At 49.0% G+C, this 23493-nt stretch overlaps 2 protein-coding genes across 5 annotated transcripts; both read left to right on the top strand.

Moving 5' to 3' along the window:
* Nucleotides 1-1847: 1847 nt before the first annotated feature.
* On the top strand, nucleotides 1848-7877 carry LOC123399332 (CSC1-like protein RXW8). The gene is made up of 11 exons (XM_045093747.1): nucleotides 1848-2196; nucleotides 3244-3608; nucleotides 3900-4046; nucleotides 4313-4376; nucleotides 4458-4667; nucleotides 5093-5290; nucleotides 5386-5684; nucleotides 5819-6098; nucleotides 6228-6503; nucleotides 6731-6964; nucleotides 7140-7877. The coding sequence occupies exons 2-11, from the start codon at nucleotides 3328-3330 to the stop codon at nucleotides 7494-7496; spliced, it is 2346 nt and encodes a 781-aa protein (XP_044949682.1). The 5' UTR covers nucleotides 1848-2196; nucleotides 3244-3327; the 3' UTR covers nucleotides 7497-7877.
* A 1072-nt stretch (nucleotides 7878-8949) lies between these two features.
* LOC123399333 (CSC1-like protein RXW8) lies at nucleotides 8950-14482 on the top strand. 4 transcript variants are annotated; one of them, XM_045093748.1, is made up of 11 exons: nucleotides 8950-9204; nucleotides 9915-10289; nucleotides 10386-10532; nucleotides 10730-10793; nucleotides 10884-11093; nucleotides 11528-11695; nucleotides 11787-12085; nucleotides 12317-12593; nucleotides 12717-12992; nucleotides 13250-13483; nucleotides 13628-14482. In XM_045093748.1, exons 2-11 carry the CDS (start codon nucleotides 10009-10011, stop codon nucleotides 13973-13975), a joined length of 2304 nt encoding a protein of 767 aa, XP_044949683.1. In that variant the 5' UTR covers nucleotides 8950-9204; nucleotides 9915-10008; the 3' UTR covers nucleotides 13976-14482. The 4 variants fall into 4 exon arrangements, with proteins under 4 accessions (XP_044949683.1, XP_044949684.1, XP_044949685.1 ...); XM_045093749.1 differs by having other exon boundaries at nucleotides 13250-13315; XM_045093750.1 differs by lacking the exon at nucleotides 12717-12992.
* The last annotated feature ends 9011 nt before the right edge of the window (nucleotides 14483-23493 follow it).

Consider the following 23493-nt stretch of genomic DNA (forward strand, 5'->3'; position numbering starts at 1 on the left):
GGTACAAAATGTCGACGTAGTTTTTGTTATGTTTGTTCTTCTCCACATGAGCCTTTGTAACAGTTTGAGTCGTAAAAGAAAACAAGAACAATATGTGAATCAAACCATATTTCATGCAAATTGTATTGACATGATGATTACGTACAAAATCATGCCCCCACAAAAATACGAGGGCGTATTGATCATGCTCGCCGGGTAAACTAACCATCCATCGTCAAAGAACACAATTAATTTGCCGCCGTTAATTTCGATTGATTTGCCATGATACGAAAATTTAATGTGAGATTTACGGTGGAGTGAAAAATAAAATAAACAAACGAGCAGATGACTGAATAATCATGGACCAAGTTACATAAGTACACGTGTCGTAAATCAACAGGTGACGTGAGTTGGCAGGAAATTTTGGCACGCGTTTTTCACCCGTGGACGGCCAAACGGACAGCAGGCGCGCGATCCGCGGACCAATCAAATCCCATGATTTACAATGGAGTTCAAAATAAATACTCCCTCTGTACCATGATTTAAGAATGTTTTGCATTATAAATCTTTCTAGAGATTTCACAAATGACAATATATCAACTAAAATGAGTAAATTTAGGATAACTCCAACGGACCGATCAAAACGGACACGGATGTCCGTTTCGACGTTTGGATCGGCGCATGCGTCCAACGCTAGCTCGATCCTTTTTACCGGCGTGCACCAAACATGCATAATATTAATGAAAATGTCAGCTTAAATATTAAAAAAAGTCGGCCACGAAGGCTGACCAGAGTCCACGCGATTAATGAAAAATAAGAAAAAAAAACCTAGGCGTCCTCAGCGGCGCGGGTAGTGCTGGTGTCGGCGGTGACGCAGCAGGCGCGCGCCTGTTGCATCGCCATCTGAGCTTCAAGATAGGCGGTCTCCTCTGGAAGAAGCGCCCTGGCGTGGACGATGAGGGGTTCGGGAAGAAGGCGGGTGGGCGTGCTGGTGCGCCAGGTGCATCGTCCTCATAGCCTGCAGGTAGGCGACCTCCTCTGACAACATCGCACTGGAATAGACGACGCGGTCGTCGCCGTTATCCATGGCTGCTGGGTCGTCGACGAGGAAACAATGGGTTGACGAGATGTGGACGGGCGGGTTTCTTGAAGCAGATGGCGGAACCCACCGCATACTCGGATTAAAAAAGATCTGTCGCGGTTGCCGACGTGTGGGTCCGAGGATGGTAGCCGTCATAAATTATATCGACGCTTTTCAGTCCTAAATTTGGGTTGAAAATGGGTCGGCGCGGATGCGTTTTTGGCAATGGATCGACGTGTTGGGGCATCATTTTTTGTCCGCACCGACTCAAACGTACAGCGGCGAGTGAAATTGGTTGTCCTGTTGGAATTGCTCTTACACTTTAAAATATATTCGTATACATCCGTTTGTAGCATACAGTGATATGTGAAAAGTGTTATATACTAGTATATGTGTATGCGAGTGTTAAAGCAAAAGGTGACGTGATTTACCTATGTGTATTCGAGTAACGAAGGGAGTATATAGAAGATTAAATAATTACCCGCCAAGTTACCTGTTTGTATGCGAGTCTTAATAAAGCGAAAGGTGACGTGATCTACCGGAAATTTGGCACGCGTGTGATCCGCGGACCAATCCGGCCTACGTGGCGCCCCGCGTGACACCCGCCGCCACGCGGGCGTCGCTGACGGCGGGCCCGGCAGCCATCCCCCACCACGTGCCTCAACCCGCCGTCACGGCCGGGCCCCACCCCTCCATTTATTTATTTATTCGCTCGCCCGCCCTTTATTTTCCTGCCTGTAATAATAATATACTAGTAATAAACATCGGTTTCTTTTTTTTCGCGTTGCTGACGGAGGAGAGGAGAAGAGAAATAAAACTGGGAAGGAGGAATCCATCAACTCCTCTCGCTCTCGCTCTCGCCCCCCGCGGCCGAAAACCGTTCCAATCTCCGGCGAGCTCCCTCGCCGCCGCCTACCTCCCCTCCCCCCCGCACGCCATTGCGGCGCTCGCTCCACCGTCGAGGTGGTACGCGGCCGGCCCCCGCCAACTCTTCTGCTGCCCGCTCGCTTCTGCGGCGGGGCGAGAGGACGACGGCGACGGCGCTCGGTTCGTTCCGGCGGGCCGAGAGGACGACGGCGACGGCGCTCGGTTCGTTCCGGTGGGCCGAGAGGACGACGCTCGAGTTGGGTGGGGAGGTAACCGATTCCTCCCTCCGTTCCCTCTCCGCTTCCCTGCTACTACTACTTTACTTCAGTTTAGTTTAGTTTAGCGCTCCGATAGATAGATTGGTTTCAGTTCATCGGCTGAAGCGGATTCGTCATGCCAAACGAGTTCCGGCCTGCGGTTGCTGCGTTCTCTCTGCTCCGATTTTTCTACTTGCTGCTAATGTTCCGTGCTAGGCATAATAGCTTTATTTAGTCCTGTTATATATTACTTCCGGCTTTGGAGCATTGCTGGCACGCCAACCAACCCCACACAGGACCGCCTCCAATCTGGCCTACCTGCTTTGGAGCATTGCTGCTGCTGCCTCCCCATCATATCTCATCATCTGTTAATCCACCGCAAACTCGGGATTTTTGTTTCTCCCTCGGTGATATTAGCAGACCCGCGGCTGGTGGCGTTTTTCAGTTTTTCTGCTCTGGTTTCGTATGTTCCGTGATGGCTTTATTTAGTTTTTTATACTTCCCATTATTGTTGTTGGGGTAGCTGGGTATTGCTGGTCTGGTTTTATCAACCCTGGAGAAGATATCAAATCTGGCCTACCTGCTAACTCAGCCGGACAGCTTGCATTCGCCCAGTTCCAGTTTGCAAAAATCCAATATTTTCTGACCGTGCTGCCCCATCATACTTGGTGGGATTTTATTTGGTTATATATAAACCATGGCCTTGGACTAGTAGTAATATGCGCTTTCATCGACTTAGGGGGGGCTCGTTTGCGGTGGCACCGCTGCGCACGGATTCCGTAGCTTGTTAGGGGAATCTTTGGCAATTTCAGTCAGGCTTGTGTTACATTCTCCTTCAACAAAACATGATCTCAAGCTAACCAATAAATCCCACAACTCAAGTACATGTGCTTCGTTTGGAATCTGATGTAAACAAGGAACATGTCAAGCCCGTTTGAAATACACATATATTACTGCTCAACTGACATTGGAACTGGCAGCAATGCCATTGTGCAGTTTACACTTCAGTCTCTAGACTAAATGTGCTAAAAAAATGTCTTCCTCTTCCTGTACCTGCAGGTGCCGAGGGCATCACGGATGATGCTACTGTGCGTGTTTAGATGACATATGCTCTGTTCCCCGTCACTGACCCGGTAGGAAGCCATGAAGATCAGCGCACTCCTGACCTCTGCGGGCATCAATATTGGGCTTTGCGTGCTCTTCCTGTCGCTCTATTCTGTTCTGAGGAAGCAGCCAGCCAATGTCAGGGTCTACTTCGGCCGGAGGATTTCCGAGGAGCATAGTCGGCTCCGAGAGGCTTTTATTTTGGAGAGGTTTGTTCCATCAACTGGCTGGATCGTCAAGGCCCTGCGCTATACCGAGGAAGAGGTATTGGCAGCTGCTGGGTTGGATGCTGTCGCTTTCAATAGAATGCTAGTCTTCAGGTACACCAAATTTCGTCTTTTATATCCATGTATCCCTTTGTGCCATTATTGTGTTGCCTAAAAGACATTGGTATCTGATTGATGAGCTTGTTAACATCCATGTGTGACCTGAATCAGAAGGAGACGGAAACTTTTAGCTCTGGCAGATGCGTATAAAGTAGCACTTCTTTTAATGCTGTTATATGCAAAATCGTAGACCCCTCTTTTTTTGGCTATTTTCTGTTATACTGTTTTTCTATCAATTTAACCTCAGACTCCAGTTTTGCACACTGATACATTTGTTTTCTGCAGCATACGTATCTTCTCCTTAGCTGCCCTTCTGTGTGTGTTTGGAATTCTTCCACTGCATTATTATGGCAAAAATATACAACATCTTCGGATTCCTTCCGAAGATTTGGATATCTTCACCATTGGGAATGTGGAAGTGCGATCAAGATGGTGAGCTAAGCAATTTATTTTTTATTTTTTTCATAAGGTGTATTTTAGGCTATCATAAGGTGGTTTTATCAAGGCTGAAATTGTATATTTGTTTGTGGTATGCTGCGTTGATTATTGGTATTTATAGTGTTATTTGTTTTGCCTCTAACTGGACTTGATTTAGTTCTGTGTATGTCTCCACTCTTCAAAACATGAGAAGATAATATGCATATGGTAACACAATATACATAATTCTGTATTCATTTTATGTGCTGGTTGCATTGCAGGCTTTGGGTTCATTGTCTAGTCCTCTACATAATATCTGGAGTAGCTTGCATTCTCCTATATCTTGTAAGTATTTTGCTCACAGAAAGTACGGAGTATTCTACATCCTCATATTGAGGAACGCATGTAATGTACCCAATCTTTCAGGAGTATAGGCACATTGCTAGACTGAGGCTCCTTCACCTTAAACGTGCAACACCCAATCCTGGCCAATTTACTGTGCTTGTTCGCGGAATACCAAAGACAAAGAAAGAATCGTGCAGTAGCTCTGTTGATGATTTCTTCACCAAGTATCATGCATCAAGTTACCTATTCCACCAAGTGGTTTACAAAGCTGGGAAAGTTCAGAAGATAATGGTAAGAATTCTCATACAACATTTCTATTTGTTTGGAGGGTGGGGGTGGGGGAGAATGCAACATAATTGCTAAGGTAGTATTTTTGTGATTTAATGCTGCTAGTCTTACGACTTTCCTAGTGGTTAAGACTTTCCTTGTGGTTCGGTAACCCTATGTCATGTAAGGGATAATTCATGTACTGCACATTCATTATGATCTTTTTTCTTCTCCATGATTTTGTGAAATGATCTCATATCATTGAAGTTAGATTTATACTTTTTATCTGCAAAGGTATTTGTGATATTGCATATATTCTTTTGCATATTTTGTTTTCTCCCTGAATTAGTGAATTGATCTCAGATCATTTGATTTGTATTTGTACCTTTTATGTGCATATTAGTATTTTGCTTTCTTATTTTGGAGTAAAACTGTTTCATATACTGCAGACTGGTGCGAAGAAGGCATGTAGAAAGTTGAAACATTTCACAGACAACACTGTAGATCAGAGTTGCAAAGCAATTACATATCGGTGTTGTCTTTGTGGCGCCTCTTCAAATTCTTTCCAGTTGTTGCCCACTAACGAAGTTGTACCGAGCAGAGTAAAAGCTGACCTGGACGATTCTAGCTTGGACATAGATAATGAGGTTTTCTTCGCAATTTTGCAAACACTGGTTTTTCTACTAAGTTCATCAACAAGTCGGTATAGTATCAGTAACTTCAGTTCTTGAACTATTTACAGGAATGTGCAGCTGCTTTTGTATTTTTCAAAACTCGGTATGGAGCACTTGTCGCATCAGACGTACTTCAGACATCAAACCCCACAAAGTGGGTTACTGATCTAGCTCCAGAACCAAGTGATGTATATTGGTCAAACATTTGGCTTCCCTATAAGCAGCTTTGGATTCGACGGATAGCGACGCTTATAGGTTCTATTGTTTTTATGCTCTTATTTCTGGCACCGGTGACGTTTATAAATGGTCTATCTCAGCTTGATCAGTTGCAGAAGAGGCTTCCTTTCCTTAACGGGATATTGAAGCAGTAAGTACCAATGTTGCACTGGAACTGACACCCAGTATTGAACTTCCATCTTCCCTATCCACTAATATGTAGACTCTAGTATGCATCAGATTTCATTTGTAATTGACTTCTATTGACTCCTCTTCCATGTGCAGGCCACACCACTTGGTCCAACTAATAACTGGTTACCTTCCGAGTGTCATACTGCAAATATTTCTGTACTCCGTTGCGCCAATAATGATGCTATTTTCAACACTAGAAGGGCCTATATCTCACAGCGAAAGGAAGAGGAGTGCTTGCTGTAAAGTGCTGTACTTCTTGATTTGGAATGTATTCTTTGTTAATGTGGTATCTGGTACCGTCTTAAAACAATTGGATTTTTTCTCAAGCCCAAAGGACATTCCTGTCCAGCTCGCCAAGGTTATACCTGGGCAGGTTAGTTCTATTTTGTTGTTACGCAGTAGAAAGCTCTTGTTTTTTTTTTTTGAGAAATGCAGAAAGATCATTTTGTTTATGGATGTCAAAATTTCTGACTGCAATTCTGTAAATCCATTTTGATTTCAGGCTTCCTTCTTCATCACCTATGTTCTGACTTCAGGATGGGCCAGTTTATCATCTGAACTTATGCAACTCTTTGGTCTGATCTGGAACTTCATAAGGAAGTATGTTCTGAGAATGAAAGAAGATACAGAGTTTGTCCCCTCGTTCCCCTATCACACAGAAGTACCGAAAGTTTTGTTGTTTGGACTGTTGGGATTCACATGCTCTGTACTGGCACCCTTGATCTTACCTTTTTTGCTAGTCTACTTCTTCCTGGGTTATGTCGTATACCGCAATCAGGTGAGCGAGAAACTATAGATGGTGTTATACTAAGAAGTCCATAGCAGTTGTTATGTTGCATTCTGTTTTCTTAGAACAACAATGTTGCCATTACAGTACTATCTGCAGATATAAAGTAGGAAAATTTAAGATGTTCTTGTCGACGATAGAATACTTGATGTCACAAAATATATTTGTTTATCTTGTTCGGCGTATGCTAATGATCTGCCATTTGTATATGTTTTCAGCTGCTCAATGTGTACCGCACGAGATATGACACCGGCGGTTTGTATTGGCCGATTATACACAACACAGTGATATTCTCTCTCGTGCTCACCCAGATCATCTGCCTCGGTGTATTTGGCCTGAAAGTATCACCAGTAGCTGCAGGCTTCACCATACCTCTCATCATCTTCACCCTTCTGTTCAACCAGTACTGCAGAACCCGGCTTCTCCCACTGTTCAGTACTTTCCCAGCACAGGTTTGTATTGCTTCCATAATACTCCAAACTAGCAGGAACTAACATACTGATGAACATGAACCAAGGCGCACCACAATCTAGGGAATAGCCCAGGAGCAAAACTTTACTGCCATTCGCTGACTGGTGATCAGTTGTGAACCCAGTTTTTTTTATCGCCGTGTTTCCGACCGTGCAGAATCTAATCGACATGGACAGGGAGGACGAGCTGTCAGGAAGAATGGAACATATCCACCACGGGCTCCACACCGCGTACTGCCAGTTCCCCGACCCCGATGAGGATATACAGCTGGAGGAAATCCGGACAGTCGGGAACGACAGGAAGGACGGCGGAGGTTGTAGCTCGGGCGAGTGCAGCAGCAAAGGTAGCCCGGGCAAGCCCGACGGCAAAGAGACCCACCCTCAGGAGCAGCCGCAGCAGCCCAGAAGGGATCTGTGTCACCCGACGCTCAAAGGGCTCCCCGTTAGCCGTCTGCGGAACGCCGTGAGATGCGTCACTTTCCTCGTCAGGCTGCAGAAAAGAGGCCAGTCATGATACACAGCCAGCGCTGGACAACTAACCACCACTAATTCATCATGTGGCCGCCCATGTAAATGTACATGCATATATAGGTCGTACAGGTTTTGTTTTTCTTTTCCTTTTTTTGTTGCTGTTGGAAAAATATGGGGATATATAGATCATACATACAGGTATACAACACACATTAGGGAATATAGGTTAAATCCAAGGGAAGCATCATCATGATGATTGATCGATTGATCGGGATGCAGTTTTGGTTTTTAGGGTAGCGTCGGGAAGTTTCGACGTGCGGGGCATGAAAGTGATCGGTGTCGCGAGATATCATCATGATCATCGTTACCTGTAAAGTCTTCTTGTTATATACTCCTACCTGTAAGCATCTGAGATTTTGGTTTTCATGCTTGTCTGATTACTACTGTCCTGTGCATCTCCCTTTGATGAGCTTTACCTGTTTGGCATCTAGCATCGGCCAGGCACAATATCCCTGGTTGACTGCGAGCTCTAGAGCCGTTACCATCACCAGTGGGGAAGCTGTCAAATTTGTGTTATCCATTGTTCCTTTTTCATTCATCCTTGTATTTCGTTGTATCGCTGGTCGGCCCAAAAATAGTAACCAAGATCCGTTGGTTACGATGTTGATTAGAGAGACTTTATCTTTATCGGCGGCTACTCCCTTTGTCCCATAATATAAGAACGTTTTTAACACTATCCACATTATAAGAGCGTTCTTAACAATATATATTATAGTTAATGTAAAAACTTTTTTATATTATAAGACGAAGGGAGTAATAATTAGTAATAATCCTTTCAATTTGGGACGGTCAGCGTGGGTAAGCAAGCTTAAGTACTCCCCCTACTTGTGGACGAATATTATGGAAGCAAAAGCAGGCAATATTAGGAATAGTATGCCCTACTTGTGGGGGTATCACAACGCGGTTGCTGCTGCTGCTGCTCTTTCTTCTTGCCAGATACTCCTTCCGTCCGGAAATACTTGTCCTAAAAATGAATAAAATGAATGTATTTATAATTAAAATAAGTCTAGATACATGCATTTCTAGGACAAGTATTTCCAGACGGAGGAAGTACTCTATAAGTGATGTGGTTTGGTCCGCAATTCAAACACATCACTACCGTGGGGGCATTGCAGGAGTCGACGTCCGAAGAAGGCGTCTCTATCGTCGAGCCGACATAATAAGCGTGAAACGTCTTTTCTCTTTCCTCTTTTTTTTCTGTTAATTTTATTAGCTTTCTTGTTTTGTTTTTCAATTTTGTTTTGTTTATCATCTATCCCTGCCTTTTTTATCCTTTCATGTTTCTTGTGTTTGTTTTCTTTTTCTTTTTTTTATGATTTTTTTTCATCATTTCCCTTTTTTTAATACACCAGTGGTGGGCCCCGGCTCCTTCACTGCTGGTGGGCCCGCGCTAGAATTGGTTGGTTTTCGGAGGAGTGGATGTGGCCTCTGCCAGTCTGCCGAGACACACACAAATCAACTCCCTCTGTCTGACCGACCCCTCCTTCCCACCAACCAATCGCCGGCGGCTTTCCATTGCCGCGCTCCGTCGGTCGTCGAGGCGGCCGCTGCTCCTCCCCGCCAATGCTGCCGACGCCCTCCTGATTTCTTCCGGCCGCTCGAGGGCGGCGTAGCGTAGGGTTCCCCCGCGGCGGCGGGCGGACGGCGTCTTAGCTCCGGCAGCCGTTCCTCTTCCTCCTGTCGACTCCGAGGTAGCAGATTCCTCTGCCTCCTCCCTTTTGTTCTGCTCTCAAATGTTGTCACCATTTTTTCCCTTCAGAGTTCTCAAGTCTTCATCTTGTTCGTTTCAAGTGATATTATTAGCCTCTGATCTTGTGTGTTCATCGCGTGATGGCTTCATTTAGCAGTATGTACGTATGTATGTGCTCCTATACTTTGGATCCAAGTAACATAGCCCGCTAGCACATGTTAAACCCGGCCGGACAGCCCGGATTCCCCCGGTTCATATCTCATGGAATCCGTGCTCAGAATCTGTCATAAAAAATAAAGAAGAAGAAAAAACAACAATTCATCTGATGGAATCTGTGCTTGGAGTATGCGATGTCGCCATGGTGTGCTGGATAATGTGTGCTTCGATCGAGACAGCGGGGCGGTGCTCGGATTCGGTCGGGATCTTCTTTGGTAATATAATCCCGGTCAACTGATACGATCCAAAGTCTTATGAAAATGCGCTGGGTGTTAATCATGCGTTCTGCCATCGCCTTGCGCGCACGCTTAAGCTCAGTTATGGTCATATTAAGCGGCACGGCCTTTTTTTTTTAAACTGTGGTCTTGTCACACTGGCACATTGAGCAGCTTTTGCTTCATCTGCAACTTGTAGCAGTTGAGACTTTAGGCTACTTCAGTCTGTCTCAAGTCTCAACTAGTGTTAAGCAACACCTTCATCTTCCTGTACCTGTAGGCGCTGAGGACATCAAGGATGATATGATGCTTACATGACATACATGTGCCCTGGTTCTTGTCCGTGGCTGGTCCGATAGGATAGGCAGGAAGCCATGAAGATCAGCGCGCTCATGACCTCCGCGGGCATCAACATCGGGCTCTGCGTGCTCTTTTGGTCCCTCTATTCCGTTCTGAGGAAGCAGCCAGCGTTTGTCAGGGTCTACTTTGGCCGGAGGATCGCCGAGGAGAATAGGCTGCTCCGGGAGGCCTTCATCTTGGAGAGGTTTGTTCCGTCCACCGGCTGGATCGTCAAGGCCCTGCAGTGTACCGAGGAAGATCTCTTGGCAGCTGCTGGGCTGGACGCTGTTGCTTTCAACAGGATGCTTGTGTTCAGGTGCTCCGAGTTCTCATCTTGAAATCCTTTTTTCTATGTGTTTATTAGTGGCCAAATTTGCAGGCTGATGCATTCGCTTTTTTTCTTCTTCTGCAGCATACGCATCTTTTCCCTAGCCGCCATCCTGTGCCTTTTTGGGATTCTTCCGGTGCATTATTTGGCACGAAAGACGCAACACCTTGAGATTCCTTCGGAACAATTGCATATGTTCACAGTTCAGAATGTGGAAGTGCAATCTAGATGGTGAGCTGAACAATTCGTTCTTAGTTTATCATAAAGTGGTTTTATCAAGTCTGAAATTCTATATTCACTTGTGGTACGCTGCGTTAATTATTGGTATTTAACATTTTATAGGGTTATCTTGTTTTGCCTCTACCTTTACTTGATTAGTTCCGTGTATTTCTCTACTCTCAAGACATTATGTGATGGCTGTATTGCAGGCTTTGGGTTCATTCTGTAGTCCTCTACATAATATCTGGAGTAGCTTGCTTTCTCCTATATGTGGTAAGTTTTTTGCTCATAGAAAGCACGGAGTATTCTGTATCCTCATATTGAGGAACACATGTAATGTTGTTTCTCTACCCAATCTTTCAGGAGTATGGGCACATTGCTAGGCTGAGGCTCCTTCACCTTAAACGCACAACACTAAATCCAGGCCAATTTACTGTGCTTGTTCGCGGAATACCAAAGACAGCAAACGAATCGTGCAGTAGTGATGTCGATGATTTCTTCACCAAGTATCATGCATCAAGTTACCTATTCCATCAAGTTATTTACAAGGCTGGGAAAGTTCAGAAGATAATGGTAAGCATTTCTCATATAACATTTCTATCTGTTTGGAGGGTGGGGGATGAGTGAGAATGCAAAATACAGTAATTGCTAAGCTAGTGTTTTTATGATTTAATGTTGTTAGTCTTGGGCTTACTTTTCTTGTGGTTTGATAATCACTATGGCATATAAGGGATAGCTATTTATGATGCTGCACATTCCTTTCATATGATATTTTTCTGTCTTTTCCATGAGTTAGTGAAATGATCTGAAATCATTCGTGCTTGATTTATGCTTCTTATCTGCAAAGGTAACTGTAATATTTTCTTATTCCTTTCCATGTGATATATTTGCTTTCTCTGTGAATTAGTGAATTGATCTCAGATCGTTTGATTTGGATTTGTACCTTTTATCTGCATATTGGTATTTTCCTTTCTGCTTTTGGAGTAAAACTGTTTAATATGATGCAGACTGGTGCGAAGAAGGCATGTGGAAAGTTGGACCACTCCACTTCCACAGACACAACTCTAGATCAGAGCCGCAAAGCAATTACATACCCGTGTTGTCTTTGTGGAGCTTCTTCGAATTCTTTCCAGTTGTTACCGACTGACGAAGTTGCAAAGAACATAGATAACGAGGTTTGCTTTGTAATTTTGCAAACATTGATTGCTTCACTAAGTTCATCAGTAAGTATAAAACCAGTAACGTCGGTCCTGGAACTATTTACAGGAATGTGCGGCTGCTTTTGTATTTTTCAAAACTCGGTATGGAGCACTTCTTGCTTCACAAGCACTTCAGACTTCGAACCCTACAAAGTGGGTTACTGATCTTGCTCCAGAGCCAGATGATATGTATTGGTCAAACATTTGGCTTCCCTATAAGCAGCTTTGGATTCGACGGATAGCTACGCTTCTAGGTTCTCTTGTTTTTTCGTTCTTGTTTTTGATACCAGTGACATTTATACAAGGCCTATCCCAGCTTGATCAGGTGCATCGGAAGCTTCCTTTTCTTAATGGGTTATTAAAGCAGTAAGTACCCATGTTGTACTGGAACTGACCTATCTAAGCTCATCTTCATATCCGCTGACTCGTAGACTCCATTATGCATCAGGTCTCATTTAGAGTTGGAACTTGAAACAGCATTCAAAATCGTCGATATTTAGACTGATTAACACATTCTACCCTGATATATCTTGGAACACATGGCTTTTCCTTTATTTGTAAGTAGTTGGCTTCTAGTGATCCCCCTTTCATGTGCAGGCCTTACATGAGCCAAATAATAACTGGATACCTTCCGAGTGTCATACTGCTACTATTCCTGTACACCGTTTCGCCAATAATGATACTGTTTTCGACGTTGGAGGGGCCTACATCTCACAGTGAAAGGAAGAAGAGTGCTTGCTCTAAAGTGCTCTACTTCTTCATTTGGAATGTTTTCTTTGTTAATTTAACTTCTGGTGCGGTCATAACCCAACTGAATTCTTCTTCAACCACGAAGGACATCGCTGTCCAGCTAGCCGGTGTCATACCTGGGCAGGTTAGTCCTAACTTGTCTTTCATGCTGTTTATCGAAGGTCAATAGTAATAATATATTTGTCCTTCCTTTAAATTTCTTATAAACTAGTAATAGAGTAATTCTGTAATTCCATTTTGATTCCAGACTACGTTCTTCATCACCTATGTTCTGACATCAGGATGGGCCAGTTTATCGTCTGAACTTATGCAACTCTTTGGTCTGATCTATAACTTTATAATAAAGTATGTTCTGAGAATGAAAGAAGATACAGCGTTCGTCCCCACGTTTCCGTATCACACAGAAGTACCAAAAGTTATGTTGTTTGGCCTATTGGGCTTCTCATGCTCTGTACTGGCACCCTTGATCTTACCTTTTCTGCTAGTCTACTTCTTCCTGGGTTATGTCGTATACCGCAATCAGGTGAGCGAGAAGCTAGAGATGGCTTCTACAGCACTAATAATTCGAGTACAGTTGCTATGTTGCATTCTATTTTCTTAGAACTATGTTGCCATTACAGGTGAACATTGTTTAGCAGCTTCCAGTGCTATCTATGGATATAAAATAGGAAAAATTAAACACATGCTCTTGATGGCAAATACTTGATTTTATTATTATTATTATTTGAAACCTATTGGTTCTGTATGCTAATGATCTGCCATTTATGTATTTGTCTTTAGCTACTGAACGTTTACCGGATGAGATATGACAGTGGTGGTTTGTATTGGCCAATTGCACACAACACGGTGATATTCTCTCTCGTGCTCACCCAGATCATCTGCCTCGGTGTATTTGGCCTAAAAAAATCACCAGTAGCTGCAGGCTTCGCCATACCTCCTATCTTCTTTATCCTTTCCTTCAATCAGTATTGTAGAACCCGATTTCTTCCTCTATTCAAAACTTTTCCGACGCAGGTTCGTATTATTATTATTTCCATACATAAAACTCCAAACTAGTGGGGAATAATAACCCAGGAGTGGTGTTTATTGTTGTGGTGACTGGTGAGTTGTTGTTACCCTGTTCCACTGATCGGGTGTGTTCCGTTTACGATCGCGCAGGACTTAATCGACCTGGACAGGGAAGACGTAAGGTCAGGAAGAATGGAACATATTCACCATGGACTCCGTTCTGCGTATCGCCAGTTCCCTGACACTGAAGATATAAAGATGGAGAAAATCCTGACCGTCGGGAATGATGAGGACCAAGACGAAGGCCGTAGCTCGAGCGAGCCCAAAGGAGAAGAAACCTGCGAGGAACAAGAGCCCACGAGGGATCTGTCTCACCCAACGCTGAAAGGACTTCCTGTTAGCCGTCTGCAGAATTCCGTGAGATCCATCACTGTCATCTGCACTACAGAAAAGAGGTCGGACAATACCGCATTAGCGCATCGATTAACTAATCATTAACCCGTTCACCTGGCTGCTCATGTAATTAAATGTACATCAATATATATATATATATAGGTCATACATACAAGTATAGTACAGCATGCATTAGGAAATAAGTTAAGATAGTAAGTAATCCAAGTGAAGCATCATCATGGTTGTTGGGGGTGAAAATTTTGTTTCTGGGTCAGCATTCCAAGTTTCGACAAACAGGAACTAAGGCCACCCAGAATGCATAGTATCATGGGCTAGTATCATAATGTATGATACTACTTTAGCTACTGCATCCACATTGCATATATCATACATTAGTATCATATTATCACTTCTACATATTGTGGAATCTCGATACAAAATTGTGGGTATGATCTATTTCGTATCAACTTTCCTCGTTTGATGCACCGTGATATTTTGTATCATCATAATATGAAGAATTTTGGTTTCTATGCCCGTCTGAGGGCGCGTGCAATTCAGTTTGATGAACACAATCTGTATTTAACAAGAAGCATGTGTAATCATTTTTGTATCTGGTGGCACTGTGGTATCTCTTGAGCTGTTGTGTACAGTATCGGTAGCTGGTTCCAGACTGCAAAAACAGTATTTACATTGTCCTAGTGTATAATTTTATTAAGCTTTATATACAAATGTACATGCAAAGAAAAAAGACGGGCAGAATAAAGTAATATGAAAGCAAAAAAAAAAAGAGTTAGGAATCAAGTGCTAACACATTTTGATTTTATATTTCTTTTAAGATTGTGTGGCCGTGTCCAATCAGAATAAGATCTTTCTGAATCGCCAAGGGGGAGTTTCATTCTCGAAAAATTTGATCATTCTGCTGCATCGACATGTTCTAGCAACCTATAATCACAAATATCCATAGCAATCTTCTTAGGAACCATTTGACTCGTCAACATAATTTCATCGAAGACTGAAGTGCCCCTCAATTTGTCATGCATAGTAGATTGCCAACATTCTTGAGGAAAAATGCAGTCCCAAAAAGGACATGTAGGGGCTTCCTCCGCGCCCTTGTTGCAAAGGATACAAGTATAGATGTTCATATGAAAATGCTTGCATTTGAGAAGGCTCCGTGTTGACCCTTGTCATGTATGAACAACCAAAGCAAGATTTATCTCTTAATCTACATGCACTCTTCAAAGCCAGCTAAACAAAAGATGAGCCTCTGTCTTGCCCATTGAGCCATTGAGGAGCAAGCATGTGATTTTGAGATATAGCCCCGTTTATCTTGCTCATCTGAATGAGGGTTTTGATTAAGCAAGTTTTATAGTTCAGTGTACCGAGTGATAACTTGAGTAGAAGTGTAGAACAATGCCTGTGGATTTTCTCTACAAGGTCACCAGAGTTTAGCATACTAGCTTGATAACTTTATCACTAAGAGTAAATCAGTGCAGCTGGGCGTGCCAGGTGGGGCAAGACGGTGGCCTCTTCCCCCGCATGGTGGCGCTGTATTTCTCTGTCGATGGTGGATCGACATCTCTGGGACGTGCCTACACGCTGGCGCGGTGGTGTGCGGGCTTCGAGGCAGCATCGTTGTGCCGGCACCCGGCCTGGCGGTGGCAGACTGGATCGGGGCGACGTGGGGGATCTGCTGCCTTGATGTTTAAGGTGGCCATCGTCGTGCTCTTCTCGCATCACGACAACCCCTAGATGATTGGTTATCCTTGATCTGGCTATCGACATGTTCCAGAACGACCCCAAGAGATCTTGCTCAGGATTTCTAGATCGGTTAGACTCCGGTCATGCACGTCTGATGCCTATGAGGTTCTGAGCGTGTGGCGCGAAGCTCTGTTGGTTGATGACACCTTGGGACATGTCGGCTTCTTGATTTCCATGGCGGAGATAGAGGTGGAGAAGGTCATGGTGATCGAGATTGGAGGATCAGTTAGACAGACAAAGCTGTTGGAGAACGTTGCATGAGAAACAAAAAATTTCCTACGTACACCCAAGACCTATCCATGGCTATGATCAAAGTTGTCAGAATTGTGACTCAACTCTTAGAATCTTACGATTCAAAATAGCCGCTCCGATTCTACGTTTTTTCTCATAGAATCTAAGTTTCTACGATCCTGATAGTTAAGATTCTACGATTCACGATCCTAGCAACGGAGCTCCGATCCGATTCTGAATCGCGATTCTGACAACTTTGGCTATGATCATCTACGAGAGGAGAGAGTGCATCTACATACTCTTGTAGATCGCTAAGCGGAAGTGTATATAACACGACTGATGTAGTCGAACATCTTCACGATCCAAATCGCAATCCGTCCCGTGATCTCATCACGAACCGTCCCGCGGTCCCATCACGATCCACCCCGATCTAGTGCCAAACGGACGTCACCTCCGCGTTTAGCACACGTACAATTTGATGCCGATCTTTGCCTTCTTGATCCAGCAAGAGGGGCGAAGAGGTAGATGAGTTCTCCGGCAACACGAGGCGTGGTGGCTATCGGGGGGATAACCCCGGGGTAGGCTCATCAAGCCTGTTCCTTCATTTCCGGCCCAATGGACATGCAGATATGGAGATTCCCAAGGCTCAAGTCTTCTGACCGGCTAGGCTTCGCCTACCGGGTGGAAGATGAGGCGGCCACCTTTCTGGCCGGCCAGGCAGCCCCTGCCGGCTAGAATGCAGGCGGCCTCCCCTTCAGAGCCGGCCTGGTCCCGCCAGCCGGACCGGGGAGGAGGCGGCCACCCTCGAGCCGGCTGACCAAGCAGGCTAGCCGGCTGGGGATCACCAGTCACATCATATCGTAGGTCAGGAAAGGACCTCACGATTAAAGGTAGCTACGCGTCAGCAAAGGTACTGGATCAAGACGCCTCGGCGGCCACGCCGCTGACCTACCCCGGCTCTGATCCATCACCTAGCCTGATGTCGGACCGTCACACTCCCATTCCATTACTGCACTCGGCGTGGGGAACAGTGGAGGCGGTCGTACTGCCTGCCCATGAAGAATCTCGCGGGGCGACGCTTGACGTACAACGCGTGCTCAGCGTCAACCTTACGCGGGAGCCCCATTGGCTAGCCGGCGGGTCCCACAGGTAAACGAGACCATCCAACCGGCGGGCCCCTCATCGACAAGACAAGACCCTTGTGGGCCCCTGGTCAGCCGGCGAAGCGGCCAGCCGGGTCCCACGCTTGTACCTTTTATCCATATTGTAGGCCGGCGGGTTCGTCTATAAAACCCCCCGGCTGCCCCCCATGCAGAGGGGCCGATCACTTGCCAGTCATTCAACACTACACACTCACCAACCAACAGAGAGCGAGGTAGAGACGAGCCGGCTGCTCCCCTCTTCCTCCTCCCAACACAGCTCCAGGAGCAACATTGTACTCTGTTCCCATACATCAACACACCAGCAGGATTAGGGGTATTATCTCTACGGAGAGCCCTGAATCTGGGTACATCGTGCGTCCCATGCGTGTACCAACCTCGTTCCCAGCGCCCACCTTTGTCCCTTCGGTTCTCACTGACTTTAGCCTACCCATGGCATATATTGTGAGTATTCACCGACATTTGGCGCCCACCGCGTGGGGTCGATCGCGGCATCGGCTGGCTTTACGCGCTGGGCGGGCCCCTGCACCTACACCACCGGATGCATCGTGTCCGGAGCAGTTTGCATGCCCATGGAGCTCTCTTTCGACGAGGCGACGCCCATGATGATCGACGTCCCCGTCCGCCATGCGGATTCGGACGAAGATTCTGATGACGAGGCGCTGCCTAGCGTCGTCGTCGCTGCTATGGAGAACCTCAACGTTCTCTTCAGCGACCTTCGCCTCAATGACGACCCATGCTACTTCGGCGAGGACTGTGACGTTGAGGCACTCTGCGCCAGCTTCAGCAGGCTCTCTATCGCTGAGATGCCTGCCCACGATGTTTACCCCAGTAACATTCTCATCTTCGACGGCCCTCCGCCGTCGGTAGGGTTCTTCACCCCTTACCACATTGCTGCCGTCTCCAACACCGTGGAGGTGATGGTTATCGGCGCCGGCACCAGCGCGGCTCCCGGCAAGGCCTCCGCAGGCGCCGGCGAGCCCGCTGCGGCCGCCGCTGATACCCTTCGGGACGCCATCGCCGGCCTGAAGACACCGGTCGCCGCTTCCGCCGACCCTGCAGACGCTCGGGCCTCGCTGGAGGAGGCTCGCAGGCATATCTTGGAGGAGGGCATCGCCGTCGCCTCGGCGAAACGTCGGTTGGAGGCTACGCATCGTGAGTACAACTCCGCGTACGACCTTACTCCGATTTCCGAGGCCCCTAGTCCGCTTGGATCGGTCCGCAGCCGCGGCCGGTTCATCGCCGAAGCTCTAGGCGGCGACCTGCCCACCTACGAGACTCCTGCAGCCAACATGCGGGCGGCGCAGGTGGCCATGGAGGAGATGGCGAGCCTGGAAGGCGAGGAGCGCGCCTTCCAGGAGAAGCGTGTCAAGGATCTCCTTGACGCCGCTAACCAGCAACACTCTCGGATTGACCCTGGTCAGGCTCAATCGGAGTCCCCGGGACCAAACTCGGGGGCTCGCCGCAACCCTAGCGGCCAGCACCACGCCGAGGGATCTTCCTCGCATCGCCCTTCCGGCTGGAGGGGCGAGGGAAGCCAAGACTGGCGCTCACAGCGCGAGAGCGAGCACACTTCAGGCTTAGATCGCGGAGGCGACAAGGGCGATTCGGAGTACGGGGATATTCCCCCGCGAAGGACTCATGCCTCCGGCTCCCGAGGCGCCTCCCCTCTCGTCACCGGGGCTGGCGCCCCCGCCACCCAGGATGAGCGGGACGCTCGCCGGCGCATCATCGCCCTGGCCCATGCGGCCCTCCTAGAGGAAGACGGACCCGTCGGTCCAACGTGCTTCGGCCCCCGGATCCGAGGGGAGCTGTTCCCCCGATGCTTCACCTTGCCTCGGGATACGCCCAAGTATAACGGCACGGCCAAGCCAGAAGACTGGCTGATCGACTACACCACGGCCGTGGGCATCACCAGGGGCAACAAGCGCGTAGCGGTTCGCTACGTGCCACTCATGCTTGCCGGCTCGGCCCGGACGTGGCTTAACAGCCTCCCGGCCGGCAGCGTCAACTCCTGGGTGGACTTCGAGGAGGCGTTCGTCCGCAACTTCACCGGCACCTACAAGCGCCCTGGTCGGCCTCGCGAGCTGGCCATGTGCGTCCAGAAGGCCGACGAACCCCTCCGCGACTACGTCACCCGGTGGACCGAGCTCCGCAACTCCTGCGAGGGGTGCGTAAGGTGCAAGCCATACAATACTTCATCGACGGATGCCGAGACGGCACCCTCCTCAAGCACAAGCTCATGTGCGCCGAGCCCACCTCTTTGGCGGTGCTCATGGCCAAGGCGGACAAGTACGCCACGGTCGACTCCGCAATGCGCATCAAGGTGACCGCCTTGGACAAGGTTGTGCCTGCGCCGGCTACTCCCAAGCCGGCTGGGGACAACCGAGGCGGCCAGAACAACTACAAACGTAAGGCGGATCAGATGGCCAACAACAAGCTAGTGGCCAACGTGGAGGGCGAGGCGTCGGCTTCCCAAGCCGCCCCCCACGAAAGCGTCGCAATCAGGGCAACCCCAACTGGCAGCCCAGGCAGTCTCTCGAGCAGCTGCTCGACGCCCCCTGCAAGATACATTCGGGGGTGACGCCGTCTACCCATACCCTTCGACAGTGCAGCATCGCACGCCGGCTGTTGCAAGGGGAGGGAATGCCGGCTCCCCCGGGTGCGCAGGCGGTGCCTCGTGCACCGGCTCCCCATCACGCTCCGCTTCCGCCGCCGCCGCCTCGCAACGACGGCCCACACCCTGACGACTATCCGCATCAAGACGGAGCGTTCGTCGTCTTCACCAGCGAAGGCGACGACAAGCATAGCCTGCGCCAAAGGCGGCGCGAGGTGAACGCCACCGTTCCCCCGGTTCCCTAGTACATGCATTGGTCGGACAGGCTGATCACATGGAGCCGGGTGGACCACCCTGTGGTGATGCCCAACCCGGGGTCATACGCACTCGTCCTCGACCCCACCTTCGCCTCCAAGAGGCTCACCTGCCGATTCTCCCGGGTGCTGGTCGATGGCGGCAGCAGCATCAACATCCTCTACCTCGACACTCTCCGCAAGCTCGGGCTCAAGGAGACGGACGTCCTGCCAACTAGCACTGTCTTCCATGGCATCGTGCCTGGGCAGTCATGCTCGCCCATCGGCAAGATCCAGCTAGACGTCCTCTTCGGCGACAAGGCCCACTTCCGCCGTGAGTCCATATGGTTTGAGGTGGTGGACCTCAGTAGCCCGTATCATGCGCTGCTGGGGAGACCGGCTCTGGCCAAATTCATGGCTATTCCGCATTACGCCTACCTGAAGATGAAGATGCCGGGTCCCAAGGGCATCATCACTGTTGTTGGCGACTACAAGAAGTCGCTCGAGTGCGCCCAAGATAGCAGCCGCCTCGCCGACGCCTTGGTGATTGCTCAGGAGAAGCGGCAGATCGACCGGCTCGTGGCCCAGGCTACCGAGCAGCCGACGATTCCTTCTCCTCCGTCCCAATCGGCCGGTGAGGGCTCTTTCAAGCCGGCTAAAGAGACAAAGCAGGTCCCACTCGACCCTGCCAACCCAAAGCAGTGCATCACCATCGGGGCTGGCCTCAGCCCCAAATAGGAAGGCGAGCTCGTCGACTTCCTCCGTGAGAATCGGGACATCTTTGCATGGTCCCCCAAGGACATACCGGGTGTTCCGAGGAAGTACGCCAAGCACAAACTTCACGTGCGACCGGATGCAAAGTCGGTGAAACAACCTTTGTGCCGCTTCGCCGAGGGGAAGCGGCGCACAATCGGAGAAGAGATCACCGGCTCCTTGCAGCCGGCTTTATCATGGAGGTTTTCCACCCGGACTGGCTGGCGAACCCAGTCCTGGTGCTGAAGAAAAACAACACATGGCGAATGTGCATCGACTACACTAGCCTGAATAAGGCTTGTCCGAAAGACCCTTTCGCATTGCCTAGGATAGATCAAGTGATCAACTCCACTGCAGGCTGCGAACTGCTGTCATTTCTGGATGCTTATTTAGGCTACCATCAAATCAAGCTGGATCCAGCTGATCGCCTGAAGACCTCCTTCATCACACCCTTCGGGGCCTACTGCTACACTACCATGACGTTCGGTCTGAAGAACGCAGGTGCGACATTCCAACGCTGCATGCAGCAGTGCCTACTGCCACAGATTGGCAGAAACATCCACGTCTATGCGGATGACATCGTCGTCAAGACGAAGCAACACTTCAGCCTCCTCGACGACCTGCGAGAGACATTCGCCAATCTGCGCGAATACAAGATCCGGCTCAATCCGGAGAAGTGCGTCTTCTGGGTCCCAGGCGGCAAACTCTTGGGGTTCTTCGTGTCCGCCCGCGGCATCGAAGCGAACCCTGAGAAGATCAGCACCACTGAGCGGATGGTGCGGCCGGCTCGGATCCTCGACGTCCAGAAGTTCGTCGGCTGCTTGGCATCCCTCAGCCGGTTCGTCAGCCGGCTTGGCGAGAAGGCCCTTCCACTCTACCAGCTCATGAAGAAAACGACGAAGTTCGAGTGGTACGACCAGGCGGACGAAGCCTTCCGCGACCTCAAGCGGGTAATCTCGAGCCTGCCAATCTTGGCAGCCCCATCTGAAAGGGAACCCATACTCATATACATCGCGGCGACCACTCGAGTGGTCAGCGTAGTGTTGGTAGTTCAACGCAAAGAGGAGGGCAAGGCCCTGCCAGTGCAGCGCCCTGTCTACTACCTTAGTGAGGTCTTGTCCGCCTCTAAGAAGAACTACCCTCATTATCAGAAAATGTGTTATGGTGTTTACCTTGCTGCTAAGAAATTAAAACAATACTTCCAAGAGCATGCCATCACTGTGGTGAGCAGTTCTCCGCTATCAGAGATCATGGGCAACCGTGATGCCACGAGCAGAATTGCCAAATGGTCCATCGCCATGGTGGACCACGACATTCGGTACGAGCCTCGCACCGCCATCAAATCACAGGTGGTGGCCGACTTCTTAGTCGACTGGGCCGAGACCCAGTTCGAGCCACCGCCTCCAGACTCCACGCATTGGCGAATGCACTTCGACTGCTCGAAGATGCGGACAGGGCTGGGAGCCGGCATCATCTTGAGGTCCCCGAAAGGGGACCAGCTCAAGTACGCTCTCCAGATCCATTTCGCCGCCTCCAACAATGTCGCCGAGTACGAAGCACTGGCTCACGGCCTCCGGCTTGCCAAAGAGATTGGCATCCGGCGGCTCATATGCTTCGGCGATTCGGACTTGGTGGTGCAGCAGGCCTCTGGCGAATGGGACGCCAGGGACGCCAACATGGCAAGCTACCGCTTCCTCATCCAGCAACTCAGCGGCCCCTTCGAGGGTTGTGAGTTCCACCACGTTCCCATGGCGGAAAATGAGGCGGCAGATACGCTAGCAAAGATCGGCTCCACGAGGCAGGCCATCCCAGCCGGCGTCTCCCTCGAGCAACTCCACAAGCCATCTATCAAGCCGTCTCTGGAGTCGGCGTCAATCTTCATACCAGCCGACTCTACGATACAAGCACCGCCGGCTCCGCCAGTTATGCCGGCTGCGGACCCCGCGCCGGCTGCACTAACAGCACCAGTTCCAAACGCGACACCGACTAAATCTATGGTACAAGCACCGTCGGCTCCACCAACTACGCCGGCTTCGGATCCTAATCCGGCTCCATTGGTCCACCCAACCCCAACAACGTTACCAGCTACAACGACAACCCCGGCTCTGCCCGGGCTCGAATCCTCCCAGTGGGTGGACGTCATGGAGATAGACGATGAGTCGGCTGCAGCAATAACACTGGAGACGCCATCAAGCTCGGGGGCTGCAGAAGCCCCCAACAGTCAAGACGAAGCGGAGGCGACCCTTGTGTCGGCTCCATCATGGGCTCAGGCCATTCTGGCCTTCCTTCTTCGCGGCGAACTTCCTCAGAACGAGGCGGAGGCGAGACAGACCCAGTGCAGGTCTGCCGCCTATGCCATCATCAATCGCGAGCTGGTGCGACGCAGCACGACCGACGTGTTCCGACGATGCGTCGAATCAGAAAAAGGGCAGGAGATCCTTAGAGACATCCACCAGGGGGAGTGTGGGCATCATGCCTCCTCCAGTACCCTCGTGGCCAAAGCATTCCGCCATGGATTCTACTGGCCCACGACCCTCGAGGAGGCTGTGGATTTGGTGGACAAATGTGAAGGCTGCCAACGCTTCAGTGCACAAAGCCATATGCCGTCTTCAGCGTTGAAAACCATTCCCTTATCGCGGCCATTCGCCGTCTGGGGACTGGACATGGTTGGGCCCTTCAATACGGCTCGCGGAGGGATGACGCATCTTCTGATAGCCGTCGACAAGTTCACCAAGTGGATCGAAGCCAGGCCTATCAAGAAGCTTGCCGGCCCCACTGCTGTCAGGTTTATCACACACATCTCTGTCCGATATGGCGTTCCCCACAACATCATCACCGACAACGGCACCAACTTCGCCAAGGGCGCCCTGG

The sequence above is a fragment of the Hordeum vulgare genome, chromosome 5H, assembly GCF_904849725.1.
Source record: "Hordeum vulgare subsp. vulgare chromosome 5H, MorexV3_pseudomolecules_assembly, whole genome shotgun sequence".
NCBI classification, from domain to species: domain Eukaryota; kingdom Viridiplantae; phylum Streptophyta; class Magnoliopsida; order Poales; family Poaceae; genus Hordeum; species Hordeum vulgare.

Coding starts and splice junctions, on each gene's coding strand:
- LOC123399332 (XM_045093747.1), top strand. CDS start 3,328: ATGAAGATCAGCGCACTCCTGACCTCTGCGGGCATCAATATTGGGCTT. Junction 5,685..5,818: donor CTTAACGGGATATTGAAGCA/GTAAGTACCAAT, acceptor TTCCATGTGCAG/GCCACACCACTTGGTCCAAC. Junction 6,965..7,139: donor TCAGTACTTTCCCAGCACAG/GTTTGTATTGCT, acceptor CCGACCGTGCAG/AATCTAATCGACATGGACAG.
- LOC123399333 (XM_045093748.1), top strand. CDS start 10,009: ATGAAGATCAGCGCGCTCATGACCTCCGCGGGCATCAACATCGGGCTC. Junction 10,794..10,883: donor CTTGCTTTCTCCTATATGTG/GTAAGTTTTTTG, acceptor CCAATCTTTCAG/GAGTATGGGCACATTGCTAG. Junction 12,993..13,249: donor ATGTCGTATACCGCAATCAG/GTGAGCGAGAAG, acceptor ATTTGTCTTTAG/CTACTGAACGTTTACCGGAT.